The following is a 25,089-nucleotide window of genomic DNA, read 5'->3' as shown; positions in this document are numbered from 1 at the left end:
GGTATATTCACTTAAAGGGACATTTCCTTTCACTATGACAAGCGACAATATTATCCAACAGGTCTTACATAGACATTAGTAGTACTCACACGGACTCTCGAGAAACGGGTCTGAACAGACTGATAGAGCAGGTTATCAGCAAGTCTCAGATTGAAAAAAGTCTTGAAACGGATCAAAACAAATTATGAGACTTCAACAAAGCAGAGAATATGCTATCTTTCGTATATATATATAAAATGAAAACACTTTACAAATAAAGTTATAAAAATGGGGCAACATCCATTCTTACATCAAGGTTTCCCGAGTCCAGCAAGTATGATAAAACAACATAGTCATTTCTATTGCTGTACAATATGAATGGAAATATAACCAGCTTAGACTTTTAATCATTTGTGTCGTTGTATAGAGGCGAATTGCTATCCAGGATTTACTCTTGCAAAATGTATCTAAAACAAGAAAAGAAAAGAAGGCATTGTGACAGAATGTTTCATTATTTTCTCTTACAGGTAGAGTTAGAAAAACAAAAATATAAATTCAGTGGTCACAAAGATGAGTGAAAGTCACCGCATTGCTGTTCTTTGAATGTGTCATTAATGACGAAGAAATGGTTTTTGATGGGAGAGCTGTGTGCAGGTTTAACACAAAGACATTAATCGTTGCCTCAACTCTCAATCAGTCACATGCTAATTTTTTATGACAGCTTTTCCCTGCATCTAACTCCAGCATCAACGCTCGTGACTGAAGGCCCAACACTGATCACAGCCTTTACCCTCGACATACTTTAAACCACATTGGACTAAAAATGTGTGTTTGATTAAAATGATGAACAGTAAATAAATAAGGGATTTCCCCTTAAAGATGCTGTAGGCAGGATTCCGCATCTCCGCCATCTTGCTTAGGGTTACCTAAGCAAGATGGCGATTTGACCCATCTAAGATGGCAATTTGAAATCCATCACAGCCAATCCGGTCCTGTTTTCTCTGACATCACGCCCTTACGCAAGTTAAGCCCCTCCCACAAGAACGCGTGACGAACGCCCCTCGACCAATCACGGTTAGAGCCTCAGGGGCTCTTCTGATTGGTCAAAGATACCTGGAGCTGTCGAGATTCCTTTTCAGCTTAGAATAGAGACAGATGGAAACGCTGCGCCCTCGCGGTAGTGCAATTATGCTACACTCGAAAAGGATTATCAATGGATACTCTAACATTTAATCCAAAGAAAACACAGAAAAATTAGCATTGACTAGCAAAATCCTGCCTACAGCACCTTTAAATCCAGACTCAGCCTGCTGTCTTCCCTGAAGCTCACTGGTTCCCCCTTGTCAGTCCCGCTCCACACTTCTAAAGCCCCTGATCCCCACTGAAAGTAACCATCACAGCTGAGTGGCTGAAGCTGAACAGAAATGCAACCTTAATCCAGAAACCTTCACTCGGAAGCATTTTTCGAGTTTTCGAACAGAGAGAGAGAGAGAGAGAGAGAGAGAGAGAGAGAGAGAGAGAGAGAGAGAGAGAGAAAGAGAGAGAGAGAGAAAGAGAGAGAGAGAGGGAGCTGTACACACCTAAATCTGTTTATTTGCATAACAGTGACCCAAAATATGGCCAAGCTTGAACCAAAGACATGTTGAACAGTGGCAGTCCTGAAGTGCGGGGGTGGGGGTGGCGGCAAATAGCCGAAAATATCTGTGATAGAAATTGTTCTTGCTCCAAAAGCGTTTTTCTTTGTTTCTTTTTGTTTTCAGATTTCCTGTGTTTTTAAGCCTCACTTCTATTCAAACATATTACTGACACTGTGCTTGACAGACAGAAAATCTACTTTTCTCCGGACTTGCTTTTAAACTTGACCACCATGACGGTGATGTTGTCGGGGCAGCCGCGGTAGTAGGACTGCAGGACGATGCTCTTGGCTCCGAAGTGCGGCTCATCCAGTCGCTCCCTGATGAAGCGGACGGCCTCTTCGTTGCTGAAGGTGTCCCACAGGCCGTCCGACGCCAGGATCATGAACTGGGGCTGCAGCTTGTTGAGGTCGAAGGACATGACGTCGGGATCCGGGATGACCACGTTGAGGTTCTTCAGAGGGTAATCGCCCAGGGAGCGGGACATGGCCAAGATGCCCTGGACGCGCCAGGAACCGTTGAAACTGATGAAACCACCTGGGAGGTGACAATGGAGCGAAAGGAGGACCATGAGAATCGGGAAGGGAAGTATGAGAAAGAATGTGAAGAAGAATGATAATAATCCAAACGGGAGGTCAAAGGTTAGAGGAGAAGCCAGAGAAACTAATGTTTTCTGATGCCCACTGAAAACAGAATCACTTGCTTCTGTGGGATAACGGGCAACAATTTTCCTCATTTTCTTAACTAATGAGTTAAACTTTTTATTAAAATGCATCCTTGCCACTGACATGTTTTCGCTCGCTCTGCGCTTGTCATCGGTCCCAAAGACCAAACTGTTTACATTGGACACGTTTCAATTCATGCTACATCCTGCGAGAACAGCTGTGTGTTCTCCGAGGCTTCGGCTGAACTGCAGGCAGAGAGTCGTACTGGAAAAATGACAAGATAAGACGCAGACTTCCATACTAGGTCAGGATGCCTTTTCAGTTCCAACTGAGTAGTATTTACAAAAAAAAAAAAAAAAAAGAGAGAGAGAGAGGTTGAGGAGTTCAGGCCTTTCTGAGGAAAAAATAAATCCTCAGATTTCCAGAAAAAGTCAGAAAGTCGGCTAATTTATTCTGTGAATACTTGCAGGAAATGTCATGAAGAAATCACAACTAAGAAATAAAAGGGACACTGGAAGTGGCCTCTGCGCATTAAACATTCGCTGTGAAATAGTGGTTTCTGTACCAGATCGATAACACTAACTCCCCCTTTAATAAAAACACCAGAAGATCTCATCATCTGCTGCATCAGAACATGCCACTTTAATAAATTTACCATCAACATTCAACTCATCCCAGAGCTTTCCTTTCAGTACCCAATTAGACCATTAGATGGAGATGGTGGGCTGTGCTGACGCTGACTAATCTGGAAATCTGCCATCAAACTCTGCTCAGCACAGAGTATGAAGACAGAGCTGGAGGAGGAATTATGCCTACAAACACACCTTAAACACTGTGCACTGTCTGGCAGCATTTGATAACATGCTGCTTTAGAAGCACATTGTGTTATCAGGCAGAACGGTTTGATGTCAGCCGGAGACACAAGATGTTAAAAAAAAAAAAAGGATAATGGTTCTCAGCTTTGATCATAAGAAGACTTATTTTACGCTTTTATGGCAATCTGAGTTTTGATGTTCCCCCAACTTTTAACTGAAGCCTAACTCTTCCTCTTACAGCTAGCTGAATAAAGTGTGGTGGTCTACATGGACGCAGCTGTTTTCTCACCGGCTTTCTTGATTCTCTTGCGTTCTTTGAGCTGATAGGGTTTGTGGTCCTGCGATAAAGGGACGGCGTTGCCGTCTTTATCGCAAAGAACTCCGCGAGAGTCTCCGACGTTGGCGACGGTCAGCTCCTGGTCAGACAGCAAGGCGACCAGACACGTGGTACCTGAGACGGAGACGGAGACAACAGAGGGGGATCAATCAGAGGACAGTCGTGCTGACTGCAGTCTGGGCGGTGATGGAATATGCAAGATTACAAAAACAAATACTCGTCACGTGTCTGAAAACAAACTTAGGTATAGTAATGTAGTACTGTATTTAAAGACACCTTAAAATGAAGTTGGAGTGCTATTAGATCGCTACATATTCATGTATATTTCCTTGCTGAAAACTTCAGTGTCACGGCAGTGTGTTTCAGGTTTGACTGAAATCCTCAGCATCCAGTCACACTGTATGTAGACAACAGAAATCTGACCCTGATTTACACCAAGAGAACAGAAGGGAAATTACAAGTTGAAAAAAAAAAAAAAAAGGTAAAATAATATTTTTCACATCATCAGAATAATAGAAAACCTGGGAAAGTTTCTTTCTGTTCTATAAAACATCTAACGGAAACCCTTCCAGAACACACCCGTCCATCATGCACGAAGTGAAACACGTGAAGCCATCGGCAAACAATGCGAGAAAGTCTTTGAAGTCACTTTTCGTCCTCGTATCACTTTCCAAAATGCTTTTATTTCTGCCTCTCCTTCCTCTCTTTGTTTAGCTTCCCAGCCAGGCAGAACAGAGTGTGGACTTGGGATCTGAGGCCTTTTGTATGGGATCCAAAGTCCTGTAGAGAAAGAACAGATCTGCCTGTTTGGCCATCTGCTCACACAGAGTAAAGAAGGAGGAAAAAAAGGACTGCAAAGAGAGAAAAAGAGAGTTAGGGGCGAGATGGGGTAAAGAAAAAGAAGAAAGTAGGGGGTGCTACTGGTCAGGACCACCCGGGCAGAGAGGCGTCCAGCGGGAGCTGTGGGGAACATACAGTGGAGTCACACCAAGGATTCTGGAATAAAAACAGCCTCAGGCCACAGAGGAAAGACTGAAAACTAAGCTGCTTTTAAATGCAGACATTCGCAAGGATGACTTGCAAAATATTCCTCTGACGTCTCACATCCTGGTACGACTGAAGGTTTTCGTCTCAGGTGCTTCACATTGAGATGAACAATGTAAATATGTCTCCCGAGGATCCCTCCGTTCGGCCCACAGTTACTCCATTCCCAACCCGACGCTGTCCACATGTGGAGCCGGAGACGTGACAGAAAGGCTGCAGTGGATCATATTAAATGAAAAGTGAGAGTAAAAACAAGAGAGGAAGGCTGGAGAAAGGAGTGGGAATTATCAAAGATGGAGATAGGAGATTACTTCTGAAGAGGACAAAGACTTTATTATTCTCATTCACAGAGAAGAAAAGTAATGAAATGTACAAAAAAGACAGAAACTATGACAAAGAACACGGGCTAGAAGGGTGAACGGCATGAATGAAGGTAAAATGGATGTCGCCTAATTGTAAGTGACTCGCTAAATAAACTCTATTGAGTTTGCAAAAAATCAATTTCTATTAGTTTCGTCATTGTATGCATCCCGAGTCCTGCTCTGCGCATAACTGCGGCCGCACCGTGCCAGGATGTCCGGCTAATTACTCTTATCTCGTTCCCATGGTGATGGAGATAATGGACCGAGGTGCCTTTCCTCGCACAACCTCACCAATTAGCCTGACCATGCCAGGCATACATTCAGCATTCCCTATTAGGCTGACACCGCGGCCCACATGCACTCCGCGCTCGTGCTAATTATCGGCCGAGTTTGGCCGAGCACACCTTCAAGAACCCAACAAGATTAACACCTCGGCGGCGTTTTAGTCCTGCAACTTTAATTCCTGTCGAGACACAAATTCACATTTGTCTCAAAGTTTGCAAACTGTGACGGAGCCGGTGTTTCTGAGTACGGCTAAAATGGAGGCAATGGTGACCCAGAGGTTGGAGAAGTGGACTGGCAAGTCTTCCTGAGCAAGGTCCTTGATACACAAGAGATGCTCGATTGCAAATTCCCCAAGAAAGATCAGTAAAAGAAACTTAATTTAGAGCAGAATGTTCGACCAGGTCGCCCTGCCCGGGGAGGAAGGTGTAGCAGTCAGGGAGGATTGTTATTTAATTTTTCTAAACTGAAAATGCAGTTGCAGTAAATAGCTGCCTGTCTCTTCTGTCTCTGTACCTTCCTGCTGCCAGTGGAATTGAAACTCGGTGATTCTGAAAATGGGACGGGCCTTTCGGTGTGGCGTTTTTCCATGCTCTCGCTGGATGTGTGAAGGGTTTTCTTTGGGTGGCGTCCAGCTGATTGTTCTTGTATAAACAGGAAAATAGAGATTGGAATTATAAAAATAAGCTTCAGCTCAATATCCTTCAAGCTCTTTTCCTTTCACACAAATATGTGCATTATTGTTGTTTTTTTCCAAAAATGTACAGAGACTAATCTTTTTATTTATTCCATTTATTATTTCCCATACTTCCCGAAATCAGAAGTACACATACTGTTGTTTCTGTGGTCGTCTTCTTCTTCTTCATTTTATGATCATAAACTACAGGAACATTGATCCGACAGGACTCTGAAGTTAAGCGTCTCTTTTAATTGCATAAGGTCATTTGGGAAATTGACAAAATCAATTATGTGGGTCAGGAAGTGGCTTAAAGGAGTGCTGTATTAATTTAGCCTTGCACTGCCGGGACACTGTGGGATTCATGGTGGATAATCAAAAATGGGATTAAAATAAATACAGCTTAACCAAGGATATTGCATATTTTGACTTATCTTTTGTCTTCTTTGTCAAAACCTGCTGCCTGTGATATCCACAGTGCAGCTCTTCCTTGAACACTTATAATCTGGATAAGTTATGTTCAAAGCGATAAAAGTAGTCAAGAGCAGGAAGAAGGAGAACCGTCCAAGATCGACAGTCCCCCCCCCCCCCCCCCCCCCCCGGTCTTTAACACCACGTTGTCTCGCTCTCAAGAGACACACACTGGTTTGTTGTCTCAAGGTGGCTTTAACAAGAGCAAACTTTCTTCCTGTCGGGACTTTTCATATCTCAAGAGCGATATGGGAGATGCGGAGATAAAAGACAATGTGGCATGTTGGTTTTTCCGCATTAACATCGTACACTTCAAGTTTGTTTGATTATCAATTTGATTATCTGAGTTTACGTCGATGCCATTGTTGTGTTTTGTGTCGTTTCATGTTGTGGCAGACTGAGCTCCTCGGCGGCTCGCCTCTCATCTCAGGTGTGTGTCCAATTGATTTTACCTCTGCTGAAAGTCAGTGCATCGATACATCTTTATCTAACCCAGGGGTGTGTGGTGTTGTAGCTCAGCTATTTTCAAGTACCAGAATGCCACTGAAAATCATAAAATCCTCCCAGGAACAGCCCAAACTAAAATAACCCGCAATGCAATCCAAACATGAGACTATAATGTCGATGTATTTCAAGAGTCTAAAGTCACAGAACACACACAGGATATACTATACAGCAATGTGTCAGAGGTTTGAGAAGTCTGTTTCACCTTGTAATGCAAGGTGCAGTTTATGGTCATTGGAAAACATGCCTCCTAATAGGAAACAAACTTCCGAGAAAAAAAAATGGCTTATCATTCAGATTTTTAAAAATCTATGATTTTTTTTTTCTTCATAAAATATGTATAAATGTTAAGTAATTTCAAACTCAAATCAAAAACTGAATATTCAAAAGTTTTTATGAGCTCACTGTAATGAACAGCCCACCTTCAATACCGTCAGGGACCAGCAGTGGGCCGCAGTCCACACTTCGGGAATCATAACTATAGCTGATCCCAGCTGAAAACTGCTGGTGAAAGGCACCTATGGTTCACACAACAGCTTCAAAACACACAAAAGTGCTTTAGAGAAACCAGTTAGCGTAATGCACCTCTTTTTTTGGGGGAAAAAACACTTTGCATGCAGAGGTAAAAGAAAAAAAAAAAAAACTGACACAAAAGTCACCAAAGACTTTCAGAGAAGAAAAAAAGAGAAGTAATTATAGTCTTTAGTATAATGAATCTCTCAACTTCCTGCTCACCTTTAAAATTAAATGTGCAATCTTTGTGTGTCATTTCAAGTTGAAGCTGCACACAGCAAAAGGAGGCTGCATTTAAAAAATTAAATACCCAAAGACGAGCTCCGTTGTCACAATAAAAGTAGTTTTCACATCCCTTAGGCTGTGCAACATGTTTGGTCCTTGTCAAATTTTCAACAATCATATGTTAAGGCTTCGGCCAACTGTTTTCACGGTTTATGCTCATCCGTGCCGCAACAATATTAAAATCATTTAATTTCACTCTTTTTTTTTTTGTGCTTTCTTCCTGTATTTAGTTTGACTTGATTCCACTGAACCTTTTCATGTTCCAGCTCTCGGTTCGCGTTTACAATTAATTAACGACTCGGCAGAGACTGACGGCCGCACGACTTGGGCTGTAAAGCAGCACCCAAAGCACAATATATTCTGATCCGATGTGCTATAAACAGAATCAGTATAATCAAGGCACTTTTTAATTGATGGCTTTCAGTTCCATGAAGGAAAAAAAAAAAAAAAAAACTTGTGGAATTTCAGTCTTTTATTTTATACCTGCCTTACTTTACACCTACACACCCTTCATTTATGTGGCAGCTGTGAACACCAGCTGTCTGCAACACCTCATTTAAACCTATTTTTTAAACACGGTGATGAAAGCAAGTGAACCACACAGCAGCACGCACCAGAAAGAACAGCGATCACTTTCAATTAAAGTCACACAGCGTAGACGATAACTTGCGAAAGTGCGGAAAAACAAGTTTGATATCTCTTTATATACACAACTGGAGTCGTAAAACAAATCTCTGGCATTGATATTTGGAGGCACTACAGTTCAAACAGCGCCACGCTTTGCTCCTCACAAACAGCCGACTAAAGAGGGAATCAGTGAGGAGTTTAAACAAACTGCTGCAAACATTGTCAGTTTGAACAAACATTTTAGCTGAAGGGGATTAGAATGTATGAAATACTTTTTCAAGTGATCACACTGGAGCAAAAACACTGAAGTAAAATGACTCATCGCAATGAAGATACAACCAACAGGAATGATGTTCTGCTAAAAATGCCAAGAAAACACATTATCCTGTGTGGATTTTACATCGGAGGTGAACGGATGTGCAAAACTGCCGAAAAATGGTGTGTTTTGAGAATGACTGTGTCGTCCCTGGGAGCTTCTAGAGGATGAAGACGCAATATACTTCACACTGATACAATTTCTTGCACTAGAATATCAACAGTGTGACGCCAATAACAGAAGGTCCCTGTGTTTACTGCTGAAAAACTGAATTTCTTCCTGTCTGCATTTGATTTCCATCGCGCTCTGCTTCGGCCAGTGTGACGTTTGAGGGTTTCTGAATTCACGTCGCTGTGTTCAACACATTGCCCACAAACTATTGAGGCGCATATTACACATGACGAAATTACTTGTCTCGTCTCCGTTATGTCGCCGTCATCTTCAGCTGACGATGACTGGACTCAAGCTCAACCGTTGGGTTCTTGTGTGCTTGTGAACATGTGCTGAGACACGTCAAACAGCGACATGAAGGTCAGCACAGGCAAAATACCACAGAGCATTAAGGAGACTGTTTCCATTATAGACTCTGAGCTCCCGGGCATTGCATCAAAGCCACCTATTCCTTATCTTTCTCTCGAGCGCTTATGTTCGCAGATAAACGGCAGAGGGATGAACAAACAGGGGAATAAATCTGATCCACTGCTGTCCCCACGACGGAAACCTGAATTGAAAGTGTATCTCTTTTTTTCTCCCTCGCCCTACCCTTCCCTGCCGGCTTAATTTAGGGCCCGATTACTGCAGAAAGCTGGGACCTGAACGCCCCAAATGACGCGATTGTCGAATCAGATACAGGAACAAAAAAAAAAAAAGCACAACAAATACCTGATCAGCAGATTCCCCTGAGACGCTGACCTGATGAGAGAGTAAAACGCTGCAGCGCATTCAACTCCTGACTGTCCGAGACTGGATGACGCCGGAGCGCTTCTGTTGTAACGGTGCTCGGCTGGAAGTTTATGAGTTTTGCTGCACTGTGTAAATGAACGACAGAAGAAATCTAGAAGGATCAGAAAATAATACAGAGAGATGAAGAGTGGAACGAGTGTTTTGAGCCTGGATGCAACAGGTCACGTCGCTTCAGAACAGAGGAAACCAGAGGGATCAGTGGGGGAGGGGGGGTTTACTGAGGTGGCTGTTTGGAGCGAAACATAGATCAGACAGTTGATGCTTATCTGCAGCTGCGGAGGCACCAGAGGAGAGGTGGATAAGGTTAAAAGAGGATGCGGCGCTCAAGAGCAAGTGAGTGTAACAAAAGGTAATGCGGCTGCAGCACATCTCCGAGAGGGAATAAGCAGCTGTCGCCTCCAGACTGGCTCCGGGTCCACAGAGTCTAATTCTCCCCTTTAACAATTAGTGTGTCATACGACCCGTCACTGTCACGGGGGTCCGGGGCTTTCTAAATGGCTCTTTCTTCCCCTGACCTTCACCGACTTACATGTGAGTCACATGTAAACTCTCGGTGCGGCTTTCAGTTAAGTCCACGTCCTGGTCAGCCCTGTAATCTGACCGCAACCTTTAACATACTGGTTTGATTTTGTCAACTGTTGAGGAATATTTAATAACTGGATTTAAAAAAGACTGATTTTGTACACACCGATTTTGGAGTTTTGTTGGAAGATTCAGGTGTCTGCTCAAGGAACAACTTCAGCCTCTTTTCAGGATGGTTGCCCGGATGTTTTGTTGTTTGCTGCAAGCTACTGCCTTCTCTGATATTTATTGCTTTCACTTCTTTTAAAAATAAATGCTTTCTTCTCCAAAGACTTGGGGAAGACTCCAAAAGTGATGTCTTCCTTCCAGGATGCCCGACTTCTGCTTGGACAGCAAACTGTGTGTTCTGATTGAGTGGTGTGTATCTGAAATATTAATTACACTTCAAGCCAAAAGCTTCTCGCTGCACCGCCTTCTTGCCTCTATTTATTCACTTAACTGGGATACTTAATTCAGGACATCAGAAAAAAACGGTGACCTTCCCACAGGAATGCTGAATTTCCGAGGTTGCGGCGTGTAACTACAGTTAGTCCTTGTAATCATCTTGCAATCTGTATTCCAGCCTGCTCTCTTTCATGTTCAATAAGTCAATAATGACTCAGTGTCCAGTGTTAACATATGTTCCTGGCCTACTCTAATTTCCTATCCTATGAAGCTGGGAGAAAGTCAATTATCTTTCTGAATGGCGCTCGCTCCGTGATTCTTATCTAGTATTTTTTGCCCCCTCTTTGTTTCCATCAAGGTTGTTTTGGTGCGTTCAGACTGTGTGTTGTCGTCACTCCTTATTTCCAGGGATTCTCTCTCTCCTCGCGCTTAAGTGTTTTTGCTTTGTTTGCCTGCTTGATCCAGTCTCCCGAATATTGTTCCCCTCTCATTTTGACTGTCATACCGACTTCCCCTCTTCTTTCTGCTGTATATCTCTTAAAAGGAAGCCGTGCCCCCTGCAGTGCATGCAATCTTCCCTCTGACCCTTCCTCTACCTCTTTCCATCCATCACTCTCTCCCTCTCTCGCATTGCCCCTCTCTCCCCATATCCCTCCAGAGATAATTACTACAAGCCTTGTGAAGATCCACTTGTGTTTAAACAGCTGAATAAGCAAGGCCTTGGGCTGCTGACAGTCACTATTCAACAACCGTCAAGTGAAACAGCGGAGTAGAAAATAATAGTTTGTGTGCACCATTACAGGAGACAGTTAAAAAACACTGCTGCAAACAACTGGCTGCTTTCTTCCAAGTACTCCAGTAATGAGAAACACTCGTGGCTGGAATCCATCTCTATGGCCTCTGCTTTTTGTGTCCACACGGTGAAATATACTGCACTTCACACACACACACACACACAAATACGCTCATGGACCAATGGGAGACCTGCACCAGGGGTCTGCAACCCGCTGATCCAGAGCTCTGGAGCCCATCCGCAACGGCCTCCCAGCAGCTTTTACAGAATCATGTGCAAATAAGCATTTTTATCCTCACAACCACACTTTCCTAAACTTAACCGTGAATAAATCCAAATAAAGAAAAGTCTGAGGGGAATAAAGCGTTTCACTGAAAGTGGACAAACAACAGTAACTGATGATGATGGCACTTCACCTGTTAGTTATATGGAAAGAAGTGAGCAAACAACAAAATGTTATGTCAAAAATATTAAATAACTGAAAGAGCTAAAACGGCTACAGCAGCTAAAACCACTTGAAACAGCATAGAAGAGATAAAACAGCTGAAATCACTACAACTAGGTCTTTCGTGATCCATTCTGCTTCATGCTGATATCATGACAGCAGCGAATTTGCAGCATGTAATGCAGGTCTATCATTAAAACAGCTGATACTGATTAAAAAAAATAAATAAATAAAAGTGGCTGAATATAGTTTGGTATTGCTAAAACAACAAAAACATCTCAATGGACGAGAAGATAATAGGTTTCCATGTTGAATAAAGAAGATAGGAAGTAAAACCACTGGAAAGAGCTTCAACTTGAAGGTATAATGTGAAGTCGTGCATTTTCTGTGCTCAACGAACAAAATACACACCTGCTTCATTGTACGTAGTGGAAAGCATGTCCAGCATTTCTCTGTCCAGCGTCAATATTTGCTGCTCCAGAATGGACGGGTAGGAGAGGCTCACCCTCTCCTTTTTCTCGTCTTTCTGCTTGTCTTTCTCTCGGTCTCGCTCTTTCTCCCGCTCGTAGGCCAGGAGCTGCTGGCGCAGAGCCTCCGGCAGGTGGGCCTTCGCAAAGTCAGCAGCAGCCTGATAACGGAAAGCAGAGAGGAGAAAGAGAGAGAGAAAAAAAAAGCAGAATTAGATAGCTGAACATGAAGACGAGTCGGTCAAAAACACCGTGAGAAGATGAGCAGAGTTTAGTCTGAATATATGGATGAGTGTGTTTCTCTTTAAAACTGGCCGGGAGCAAGCTGACAACTTGTGTTGCCAATTTCAGACGTTTAATGAGCCAATTTTTATTTAGAAAAATATGATATCACTGTTAGATGTTACAGGAAAATAGGACATCTCATTTTCATTAAAGGAGACATGAATTTAAATGAGTTAGCCTAAAGAGATCCTGTTATGTCAGGATGAAAATTACAATGTTGAGACGTTTGTTTTGCTGTTTTGGACCAAAACGTGCTACTAAAACATTCCATCATGAAACATATGACTGCATTTTGCATCTTTTAAGGACACTTGAAATGACCTGCCATTGAGGATGCAGAGCAGACCTTTAAAACGGTCAACACTTAAAAGAAAACTCTTTTTTTGTTATTATTATTATTATTATTATTATTATTATTATTATTATTATTATTATTATGAGAGAGAATGGTGGATAAACATTTAGTTTAATATATTGGAAATGAGGAGAAAAGCTTGTCCGTTTTTTTCAAAACATAAATACAAACCTGCCAACCATAACTCTAAAGCTGACACATTAAATTTGCATGTTCCATGCTTCGCAAAATCCCAATAGAGAAATAATAAATGCCACGGCCTTCGGGGGCAAAAAATGATGAAAATGGTAAATAATCAGTTAAAACGTTACTTTTTGTACATTCATGATGGAGAACGCTATCAGTGTCATTCAGTTGAAGTGACCTGCAGACACAGCCAGGCTGCAGGAAGCGGTTTATTTAAGTCACAGTAGCCTGCCTGTCCTTTCTGCCATCCCGACGCACATTAATCACAGATAAACAAAGTGCATCGGCACTCAGACGAACACATGCTTACCCCACGGAATACAGCAGAGGAAAACATATTCTCACCTCTACACTGACTAAACATGTTTTTTCAGGTGGTTCAGAGTCGCTGCAGCCTGAGACTCGGGGAGGGCCGGCCAGCCCAAGGTCGTGAAGTACAAATGTCAGATAATATCCTGCTGACATACCGCCGCTATCTGCATCATCCCAAGTTTGTACGGCTCATATTTCATGCTGGCTTTTCACTTGTAGGAAGTCTAATACCTTCAGATTTTAGAAAGCAGTGAATCAAGAAAAAAAAAATCATTACAGACCACACAGGAGAAGAAAGTCAGCAGCTCATTGGTACAAAGTGAAACGATTTGAGGTCAAATGACGTAAACTCACAGATGAACCCGGTGTCTCATGAGCTTATTCTCTGGATCCCTATTTAGGTCTATACCTCCCTCTCCGTCTATATCTCATTCGGCTCTGCGAAATTGCTTTCAAGGACTTGGGTAACCCTGCCGGCTTCACTTTTTCCTCCACGCATGAAAACAACTCCACTCATTTCTCGTTATATCTTGTCAGTGTTGTTGAAGCTTTCCCCAGTAAACTCTGCCAATCTTCCCTCGATCTTCTGCTATGAAACCAAAACAACCTCAGTGTTTTTCAGTCATGGACGTGCGAGTCTGTCTTTCTCTATTCTCATTTTCATTTCCCACAGACAGCCCCCCCCCCCGCCTCTGCTCCCACAGCGATGTTCTCTCCAAAACCACACCAGCTCCATTTCTCCATCCCTTTTCTCTGACTCCGGCCTTTCTCTTGTCTGAAAACAATCCCTGTCGACGTGCTTTCATGCTGTGGGTGCCATGCGAGGGGCAGGAGTCACAAACTGAGTTCAAAGGTAACAAACAGAACAGGAAGTCTTTTGTTTGCTGGTGATATACCGTGCCAATTAACTGAGCTCCTTAACGGTCTGCCCGCCAGTCTCAAACAAAGCCGCGGGGTCACAGACCCTTCATCCCGCTACATTCCTTCAAACATTTCGTTGTACATGCGTGTCTGAACCGCACACTGGGAAGAAGAAGAGGTCAGGTCTGCACTATCTGATGGTCTAACCAGCCAGACGGGCACCTCTCACATCCAGGAGTGGATGCAGGAGGGATTAACAGGGATGCATGAGATAAAGTCTGTGCACCGCAGAGACGCAGACCAAGGATTTAAGACTAAAACACAAGGGTGAAGAAAAAAAAAAAAATTTGAAGGATAGGATTAGTGGATGGCATAAAAGCACAGCGAAGGTATGCGAGAAGAGCTTAAGGATGAGAGGCCAAAGGCAGGATAAATGGGGCGAACTGGGCTGGCTATCATGGGAGAGTTATTCTTGCAGAAGGAGCCAGAGAAGGGTCAGGAACTAAAATTCTTTCGTGCCCAATGGACAGCAGTAAAGAGCATAAGAATGGAGCGCTAATAAAATGAAGAGTTTAATAGATTAATAGACGAAGGCATGAATTAACAGGTTACGGATCTTTTTGAAGAAGAAGAGAATGCAGTCTGAGACACAACAGATTGCAGCGATTACAGATTAAATCTAATCTTTTACACCGTCACTTATATTGTTTGTTGTAGGCAGAGATGCAGGCCGTGTTGGCACACCGCTCCTTTTCTCTGGGCATTACCGCAACCGACAGCAGTGTGAAACTCACAGCAGGATATGAATCACCTGCCTGCTCATGAAGGGACAGACTGGCATAAGAACATCTAAAACACCGATCTAACTTCAATCCGTTTGCTGAAGCGTCACGCAAAATCTAAAGCTAAATCAGAACAAGACTCCGTATGGACAACTTTCACTTTTTAAAGACAGCCAGTTGAAAACTTAAGATAAATCTGGGAGCTCTCTGACAATAGTCTCGGGCAATTAAACCTCAAAAGAGCTCCAACTTCTGCACAGCCATTTGATTTACTGTCAGTATTAAATATTCAAAAGTTCAATTCATACAGCTATGAGGGCCTGAAATTAATTTAAACCTCATTTTCGAATATCGGTCTTTTTATTTCATCTTCCCTGAATTATCCATCATTCGATACATTATTATGCCAATGGATAAACCACTGAAAGTGGACTATGTATATATAAAAATCCAAGGAATTAATGATTCTAAAAGATTTTTTTGGAGCATATAGCTTAAATGTGCACGCAATGCAATACACAGATTACGAGTCTGGGAGTGTGTTTTCATTGACTCTCAGTCCCAACATGGGAGCCCTGGCTCTGAGCAGCCATTTCAGTGCAGAGCATCACATTGAGCTCTCCTTCACACAAGACTTCACCTGCTCCCACACACACAAACACGCCGCTCTTTCTATCTAAACAGGGCCGCCTACGCACGCCGCTTCACCTACCCCGCCACCCAAACCCTCGCTCCTGACTACCAACTTTGAGCAACTCTGTCACACAGTCCACCAGAAGCAGTCAAGTCTGCTGAACATTTCCATCCATCAGGATGCGAGGGCCAGCAGAAATGAGGAGAGTCAACTGAGTTTTCCTTTAGTGTCACCCTGAGGGGGTTTCATAACCCAAGTACTAAAATTTCTTTCTCTGACAGATCAACCAGGCAGATGGAGAGAGGGAGAAATAAAGGAATGTAGCGGGAGAGACGGAGGAGCGGTGTGAGGACGATTCATTAGCATCACTCAAGCACATCATTAAAGAAAAAGAGAGAGAGAGAGAAAGAGAAGCTCCAGTTTAAAGGCAGGGCCCGAGATAAGTGACAGAAAACCATCAAAGGGAAGAAATACTGAGAAAGCACTAGGAAGTCTGGTAAAAAAAAAAAAAAAAGATTTCACAAAATTTTCAAGTTGCTGGTATTTTTTTCAAATCATGAGTTTTAAAATAACAAATCAGAAAGTCCATCACTAGGAAAACAGTGATAGTGACACCATTTTTTTATGTGCAAAAAAAAGAGGAAGGATAGGCTGGAGGCATTCCGGTGTGAACACTGCATGTTTTAACTGAGCCTGGTTGAATTTCCTCATCACCTGTCGGTGCTGCAGTGAGTGTGTGTGGTGCATGGTTCTCCCTGGGTTTCCAATGTGATGGATTGGTGTCCTAACCCGAACCCTGAAAAGGTCGTATCCTGCCCGCACCCACAGTCAGCTGGGATCTAGCACCAGGCAGTTGAATTTGGATGAAACTGGATGGATGGATGGATGGATGGATGGATGATGGATGGATGGATGGATGGATGGACTGTAGCGTGCTTAGTGAATCTTTCAAACACATGAATAAAACACAAAGAACATACGCCAGATTTTTAAAAAGTCTTCTTCACTGGACAATACTCACTGATCCAATTACACTTTGTACTAGTGAATTGTGGGTAATAAAGGCACTCATAAACAAACATGTGCTTTCCCTCATGAACACAGTGCATGTCTCAGTTAGGTCATGACACCTGGAAGTTAACAAAACCCTGGCTGTATTTTCTCACACATTAAATTTATATTTATCAAGACTGTGTTAGTCTGTTAGTTCAGGTCAATGTTCCCTGGAACATGAAAATGCTCTCTTTTGTCATTTTAGAGGAATATGAGGAGTTCTGAGGTCACACAGACAAGGTCTGCAGGAAACGGTTCTTCAAAATAAAAACAAACCTCATACTTTTCAGTAGGGTGGACCACTCAAAGCTTTCTGCGCTTCTTTCAAATCTTACAGACCCATTACACTTTCAGAAAATGCTCTACTCTGAATTACGAAGCACAATTTCAGCTTTGCATTGTGACCAGAACTGACCCTGGGTGGTGAAGCTGTTATCAAGCTGTGCTGCCATAGCAAGGCTAAAAGGCCCAAGCTGTTCAGGTTGTGCAGGTTATGTTCAGGATAAAAGCTCAGCGGGTACAAAACACCACCGACTGACCGCTCAGCTCTGGTTTGTAAACGTCTTGAGGATCCTGTGGATATACTAGGTGCACTAACATTATAAATGCTTACAAGAGCTTTACCGTACACAACCTTTGAAACTCGGATGAGATCTGTTCGTCTCATAGTAAAGAACTGATATTGTCATCAAACCGATTGACCGATTGATCTACACAGTGTGCTACTTCATTTTCCCCTTATGTGGCAGTTGAAGTAGAGCTGCTTTCTGCCATGATGAGATCTTTGTCATCATCATCACATTTTGTTAAAACAATCAGCTGCTCTTTCAGAATGAAAAAGCAGCTCTTCTTGTTTTTTTTTCATGAGTGGAATTGGCTGCATGTGACAAACACCACTTTTCTAATTTGGATGTGCACAAGGACGGGAAGTGAGCAATAAACAAGAAGAAGCTTGATTTCAGTTACCAAGTTGGTGATTATTTTGGTGGTAAGGCTGATTGAGATGACAGGTTTCAGGATCAGGGAATGCAGATAATAAAGAGGCATGCTGACGCTGGGGCAGCACAGGGATGTAGTGTTTCAGCAAGAATGTCCTTGGATCAAATCCGGGTTGGGTTGGGCTTGTTTGTGGGGGGGGGGGGGGCGGGACGACACCGTTCTGTTTGCATGCTAGCCCTGTGTGCGGGTTTTGTCTAGGTGCTCTGGTTTCCTCCCAAACACCAGTGTGAATGTGAGCAGGAGTGGGAGTCTGTCTCTGTGTGATTGCCTTGTGATAGACTGGCATCCCGTCAAGGCCGTCACCCTCAGCCAGCTGGGATCTGCTCAGTGAGCTGGATAAAGAGGTAGAAAAGTAAGCAAGTATATCGTAATTTAAAAATTTTTCTTACATTGATATTAAAAACCAAGTTAACAAACGAGAGGAAAAACCATTGTCAGCCTCCCTATTTTGACTCAATAAGTTTCTTCCTGTGCAGTGTGAGCCTGGAGCCAGATTGGATTTGTTTGTGTGGCCTTGAAAACACCCCCTGGTGCCCGACGCACAGATTTACTCTGGCATTCCAAAAGTATTTTGCTCTTCCAGTCATTAAATCTCACTCAAAACCACAACAAACATTGAGAGCACAGATGGGCTCAGGCAGGGAGAAACAGAGCAATTGCAGGAGCCGGGGCGGGGCGATGCCACTGTGAACTTTAAAATCTCTTTTTGCTACCAGTGGAGCTCACACACATATACACAAATATGTGTCGCTACTTGATTTCCAAAAAAAAAAAAAAACATTCATAAATAAGCACTCTGCGCAACATTCATATTCAAATAGCCATCATGTCACAGAGGGTGCATGTAATGACCAGCAGCGTGCCGTCTGGCTGACGGAGTAAAGAGCACAGAAATGGCTTCTGTGGAGTGAATGAGGCAAAAGCCGGCGCTATAAAATTGGATGAAAACCCAGAAAGTTGAATAGAACTCCATTAAAAGTGGCTGGAAATGCTTCAGTGCCTTCAGCTTTCACAGAGAGCGAGATCTACATGAAATACTGCCTACTGGCCAAAACACCGCGAGCCTCACGTCTTTTCTTTCACTGACTGTGAAAGAAAAGGTGCGAGACTGCACGATAACAACATCTGGTAACCATGACTACGGCTGCCTCGGGCTTTGATTTGCTCCACATCTGTCCCGTCTCCTCCCAAACTTGCGGCGGCAGCACATAAAGTCCTACTCACGAGGACAACAGACTGTGGGGTTGTTGGCTCGTTCCACTTCCAATAAAGCAGATTTTACTGCCAAGGTGACCGTCCACTGACTACACCACTCTAAACACACACACACACACACACCCTCACACACAGTCACACTGAGACAGATCTCGCTCATAAAGTGAAGGGGGCCCATTACAGAGGCGATTCACATTCAGGCAGTGAAGGGGCTCGGTAGTCCTCAGTCTACATCTCTCTTCACAATTCACATATCCTGCAGTGAGGCCTCGCCGTGTGACCTTCCTGTGACAGACTGGTCTATTAGAAGGGGTGAAAACATATATTAAACTTAAAGAGTCTATTAGAAAGGGGCCATGTGGTTAATCAATAACGTCCTATAACCTCATCTGGTGGAGGGAGCCCCTGTCACCGTCTACGGCTTGTAAATGGACATCCTAATAGACTGACGTTTACTTTAAAGGAAGCATCCTGGCCAGAACATGAACCACACAACAAGTAAAGCAGGAAATGAAATCAAGTAGCCTTCTCAAAATCACAATCAGAATTGCTTTATTACCATTATAGAGTGTAAAATGAAATTACCCATGTCCTCTAGAGATATATACAAATATTAACACAAAAAGATGTACAGTAATTTTAAAAACAGATGCATAGAAAGTATAAACAGTTTAAATAGCACACAATAATAAAGTATAAAAACCATTCCCCGAGACGCCAGCAGGAAAACTGCAGCCGCCTGTACAGCCAATGAAAACCAAAGATGTGAGGAAAGGTTCAGTCAGAAGGTGCAGAGGCGCCGATGCTCACACATCTCCAGCATGGCTGTAAATAACGCCCAGGCTTTCATCTCGACCCGCTGCTTTTCTTAACATACGTCCGACACATGCTCCGCGTCGCCCGAACATGCGAGCAGCTGCCACAGTGCGAGCGCGGCACCCGTGAAATGTGATGCCAGGCACTCGGTGGCGGCAGCCCTATAATTTCTTGGGTAATAATCAACGTGGATCTGACGGCTAAGCAGCATTATCGCCGAGGCGCAGCCTGGCGCCGCGTACGCATGTGCGTGCAGGTGCCAGCGCTCGCGCCTGTGTGCGCTCCAGATAGAGGGAAACAGTCATTACCTTTGGCCTGGGCGCTCCGCGCATCGCACGTCTAACTCACGGAGCGGAGAGGTGGCAATTAGAATAACTCCAACTGGCATAAATCAGCACGGGCCATAAACACCACAGCAAGGAATGAAAGGAGGAAGTGGGAAGAAGAGAGCCGAGGTGATAAAAGTCATTTTGGATGAGCATTCAGGTGAGAAAAATGAGCTAAATGGAAGAAAAAATGGAAAGAGGGAGAGAGAGCAAGAGGGAACGAGTTAGAAAATAGAAAATCGCTCCCAGCTCAGACGTGCCTCAGAACTTCATGGAAGTGTGGGATTGATCAGAAAGACAACTTTTTTGCACCGACTGAAACCTTTAATCCTTATTCATGTCTCTTTGTTACACATCTGCAATGCACAGACAAGTGGAGATATTGTCTTTACAGGTGTGGCTTCTTTCTTTCAACGGTCATTATCACTGGCATGCAGCCACAGGGTGCTATATGACGGGTCAGAACGGGCACCAACAAAGGCAGGCGTCTTTTGCATTGAAATTTATTGGCTGGGTGGCTTCTGCTGTGAAAAGAAAGAAGAAAAAAAGCTTTCATCAAGGCAACACCTGAGCTATGATTAGGGGTGTGGATGATAGAATGGCATCCCTGGGGGAGGGTGGCGTTTCTTGTGTTGTGATTGCAACACTGACAGTACCCGGGACACGTTCTCGCCCTCCACTCTCACCGGGTCCCACATTACCAGCAGCTACCAACAACCACGCGTGATCCCACGCCGTTTTACAACCGCCTGCCGCAAGAAAACAAATGGCGGATCTGAACAAACATGACAACATTCCTTCGACACTGCTGAGAATCGATGTTTTCCCACGATTCTTTTTTGGCCAGATCTCTGCAGAAGCTGTGATCGGAATAGCTGAACAGAGCGAGGAGGGCGAAGCAGGAATAAAAGGAGCAATGTCACTGACTTGCAGGATCAACATTTCCACTGCACAGATAAATCTCTGTCTTTTGGCAGGCAAAATGCCTTATTGATTGCTGAGTGCAAGCCGGGGTATAATACACAAAGAATGGTAGGACTATCCAAGTTCTTTTGGGTTGAAGGAGCTTTCTGAGAGGTTGTTCTTTTTTTCTTTTTTCTTTTTGAGGAACTGGGGACGCGATCTTTTCTGAGTCACTTTACGGCTCCGACAGCAGCACAGATGCCCTCCTGGCTCAAGAGGAACTGGAGTAACTAAAGTGGTGTGATTACTGGTGGGGGTTGGTTAAACAGAAAAAAAAAACTGTATAAAGCATCAAGCTTGTGAATGACATTTTGCAATATTAGCCTTCCAAAAGGCAGGTTACACACACACACGTACACACACACTATAGAAACTGGAGTATGTGGAAAGGGAGAACGTGCACACCATTAAGAAAGGCCCTCTCTGACTCAGACATGAACTATGAATATCCTGTCTGTGAGGTGAGAGAGCTGACCTCTTTCTAATGCCAGCTAGTTTTTAATTCCAGTTTGAAAGGAGACAGGAAGAAAACACATGAGGGTTTGACATTGTGGGTGTGTCGGGCTGCATTCCAGCATGTGATCCCACCCAGGGAGATCTCCACAATCACACACACATCATCTATTAAAGGGGCTGTATCATGCAATGTTCACTTTTTGTATGTTTTAACCTTGTCATATAGCTATGTACTCACCAAAAACACCCCCAAAGGGTTTTTTTTCCTTCATGCCTGCATGTTTGAGCTTTCCTCGCGTTTGTGCTGCTCAGAGAGACAGCCCCTCCCGGACCCGTGAAAACGCTCTGTTTCCCACGTTCACGTCACACGGTGAAGACGGCTCCCCTGAGCCCCCCTCCCGCAGGCCCTCGGCAAACAGCGTTGCCGCTTTCTGTAACTCCGATTACGGAGATAAACTTTAACCATCGTCTGAAAGCAACAATCAAGCAAGAGCAAGAATCTGAAGGGTCTGCGCTTGGTGAGTTTCTAACAGGAAAAGACGTTTTTGCGTGTATTTGCATGTAGAGAAGCTAGAGCTAAAGCTAGCTAGCGTATTTGTTTTGAAGCGCTGATTGGTTGAAGTACGCTGTCAGTCAAAGTCCACAGGGGGAGAGGCGGGATTTTCAGTGAAACAGAGCTTCTCTTCCGGGTTTCAGAATTAGCCCCAGAGAATCTTTTATTTCACACAAAATGACTTTAACTTAGCGCCAAAAATAAACTATTACCATGTTAATGCCATTTCTAGGGTTTGGACTAGCTAAAAAAGCATGATGCAGCCCCTTTAAGCAAGTTGTCCTACGAGTCAAATTCAAGATCAAACACCTTGAACAGGTGTGTTTTTTTTATCAAGATTTGCTGACTGATGTTGGCCTCCACTACTTGTAATGACTAAAATCCTCTTTCACACTGAGTGATAACAATCACAAATTAGTTTGTATAGTTTTTTTTTTAAACACACATAAATCAAATTCTTCTCACACAAGTTGCATGATCCTTCAAAGCCATGTGATTTTGAACATGTTTGAAATTATTTAGCAAAATAACTTTTTTGAGTCATCTTGAATATCTAAAAGCGATCTTAATTTCTTCCATGAATTATAAAGTGAAGGGAGGAGTCTTCGGTAGATCAGGTGATCTCTTTCCAGCTTCTCCATTATCTTATTTCATTTTTTTGCTTTTGATGACAAAATGACTGCCTGGCAGTGAACAGAGTTTGCATTAATGCGGTCCAAAATTCTTAATTCTCTTACATAACATTGATACGTCCATTGCAAGTCAGCCACAAGCGCCGGTCTGCCAGTCTCATGCAACACTCGTGCAAAAACCTGGCAAAGTCAAAGCAGATTTAATTGATATGAGCAGGTATTGCGTTCCTGTACTTTTTCCAGTATGATTCCAAGTAAAAATTCCTGCTAATTTGCAAATTTTCTTTCACTAAAAATTTTGAATTCATATTGTAATAGTATAATGTTTTGCTAAATTACAGTTGATAAGGACAGCTTCAGGCATCACACCCATGAATGTGAGGGAAACCTTGAATTTGATGGGCAGGAGTGGACATGAGCCAGTTCTGTGTCCTATGCAGAAACTCTTATAGACCAAACAGAGGGAGGAAGGCCACAAGAAGAAAACTGTTAGTCAACAAAACTCCAAAGCAATCCTTCAAGGTAAAGCCTAAATAGGATACACAGTTTACTCAAACCAAGATAACACTGTCGCCTCATAGGCCTTGCAGAGACACCATGTTTATTATTTCGGATGTTGAAATTGATAGAAGAAAGGTCAGCTTACCCTAAATCAGAATTTAAACCTCTGAGTCATTATTGTGAGAGTTTTAGAACTCAACCTCGAAAAGCATCTAAACTCCCACACAGAGGAGGAATGAGGACCGCTCGTCTAGAAAAGCTTCGCATTTGTTTGTCTTTTCTGGCTGATGGAAAAAGAAAATAGAACCAAAAAAGCAACAGAGTAACAAAATGATGAAATGATTCATTGACAATGAAAATACTCCAATCAAAGACAGCAGGTCAAAGACTGAAATTAAGAAATCTACGTGATTAACTGTCATATAGCGATAAAAAAAAAAAAACCTGTCAAATAGAGATAAACAATTAAGTAGTGGTTGGCTTGATTGTCAGATGATTATTAACTGATCTAAAAGTGATCAGCTTTGATTTGAACAAGCTGCACAATGATAATGGCATCAATCTAGCTGGTGGAAAACTATGATGAACACTTTTTTAATATGTCCTGATGATTCACTGATCAAACAAAGTTTCTGGGATGTAAAGAAAACCACAACCGGTTTTAAGAAAAAGTCTTGGATCTGAAGACTTGAGAACTATTGATGGAACAAAAGCAGAAAGACTATAGCCAATAATGACATGGGCATGCAAAAAGATCAAATCAGTAGGATATGGAGTTGGATTTTTATCAGTGTAATGTTAAAAATTATATGTCAATCAATACAAAAACGTTTCGCCAAACATTTAAGATGCAGAAATATGACAGGAAGCAGGCTAAATTGTTGCTCGTCTGCAGTTTTCCTAAAAGAACAGAAGTAGTGTTGAAATGATGACTGTTTGTGTTCCGGACCCAGAGGGTTTGGCTAAGCACTTCTCAGATATCCATCGGCTCACATGTGTCCTTGTGCCGAGGACACAGACGGCACCATTAAAAGTTTGTACAACACATTTCTATCCAATAAAAAAAGAAAATGTTTATATAGGGTGCAGAAGAGACGAGAAGGGAAGAGATCTCCATAGGCTTGTCCTTTGCCATCCATTAGAATCTCATTTGTCCTTCAGACCCCCAACACCTACCTCCAGTATATTTATACACACACACCTCTGCAGGGCCTGTGCGCGGAGAATAGCGCTGACATTCACTCGTCTTCATTTTCCCTTTTGCTTGATGAGAGCGGAAGAACCCGGAGGAGTTTACTTACATCACACCAATCAGCAGCATCCCTCCCCACACGCCGAGTTAAAACGGCGTCTTGTTCTGTTGCTCACTTCGTCGTGCTTGTTTTGATCTTATTAATGCGTACAGCGATGGAGATGAAGACATATTCCCAGAGATGTCTTAAAACAGGTTCTCTGCCAACAGATAAACTCAGGGGACCCTTGCGTCCTTTCTTGAGCTGAGGTATCCAAGTGAGCAATTACTCGACTCAAATTCAAAGGGTAAATAAAAACAAGCCTCGCTCTCAGACCGTATTTCACGGCTTCATCAGTCTTACTGTGCTTTGTGTGATCCTGAGAGTCAGTGAGTTCGAGGAAAGTTGAACCACGACCCTAAAGAAAAGCCTTCATTTTCTCGGTTTTGTCCCAAATATTGTGCCTAAGCTTTCAAGTTTGGGATTATTCCAGTAACAGAACAAGTCATTCAACCCACTTTAATTTGATTTAAATGACAGGTCCACATTTTTTAAACCTTAGTATAACACAAAAAAGATTGCTTCTTGAAGCTATTTCAGTGGTAGGTAATCCACAAAGCTCATTGCATCCAAAAATGCACTGCAAAGTTGAGCCGAACTTCAAGTGAGGATTCGGAAGTCTGAATTATTAAATTAAGCTGGTGTACTCCCAAGTTGCAGTCTTAAGTACTAAAAGTGTTGGGGCCTCTCCAGACAATATTTCCTTGCCGCGCTGCAGAGGGAT

At 43.0% G+C, this 25,089-nt stretch overlaps 1 protein-coding gene across 1 annotated transcript in view; it reads right to left on the bottom strand.

The window, feature by feature from the left end:
- Positions 1-1,685: 1,685 nt before the first annotated feature.
- ppm1lb (protein phosphatase, Mg2+/Mn2+ dependent, 1Lb) overlaps positions 1,686-25,089 on the bottom strand; it is a 47,557-nt gene continuing 24,153 nt past the window's right edge. The window contains exons 2-4 of the mRNA XM_030108070.1: positions 12,089-12,305; positions 3,383-3,544; positions 1,686-2,150 (exon numbers count right to left, since the gene is read on the bottom strand). Of these exons, the coding sequence (XP_029963930.1) occupies positions 1,810-2,150; positions 3,383-3,544; positions 12,089-12,305 (720 nt within the window). The 3' untranslated portion in view covers positions 1,686-1,809. The remainder of the gene's footprint in view (positions 2,151-3,382; positions 3,545-12,088; positions 12,306-25,089) is intronic.

The sequence above is a fragment of the Salarias fasciatus genome, chromosome 14 (genome assembly GCF_902148845.1).
Source record: "Salarias fasciatus chromosome 14, fSalaFa1.1, whole genome shotgun sequence".
Taxonomy (NCBI): Eukaryota; Metazoa; Chordata; class Actinopteri; order Blenniiformes; family Blenniidae; genus Salarias; species Salarias fasciatus.
The sequence above is the reverse complement of the archived record's forward strand: the minus strand, read 5'-3'. Positions and strand labels throughout refer to the sequence as shown.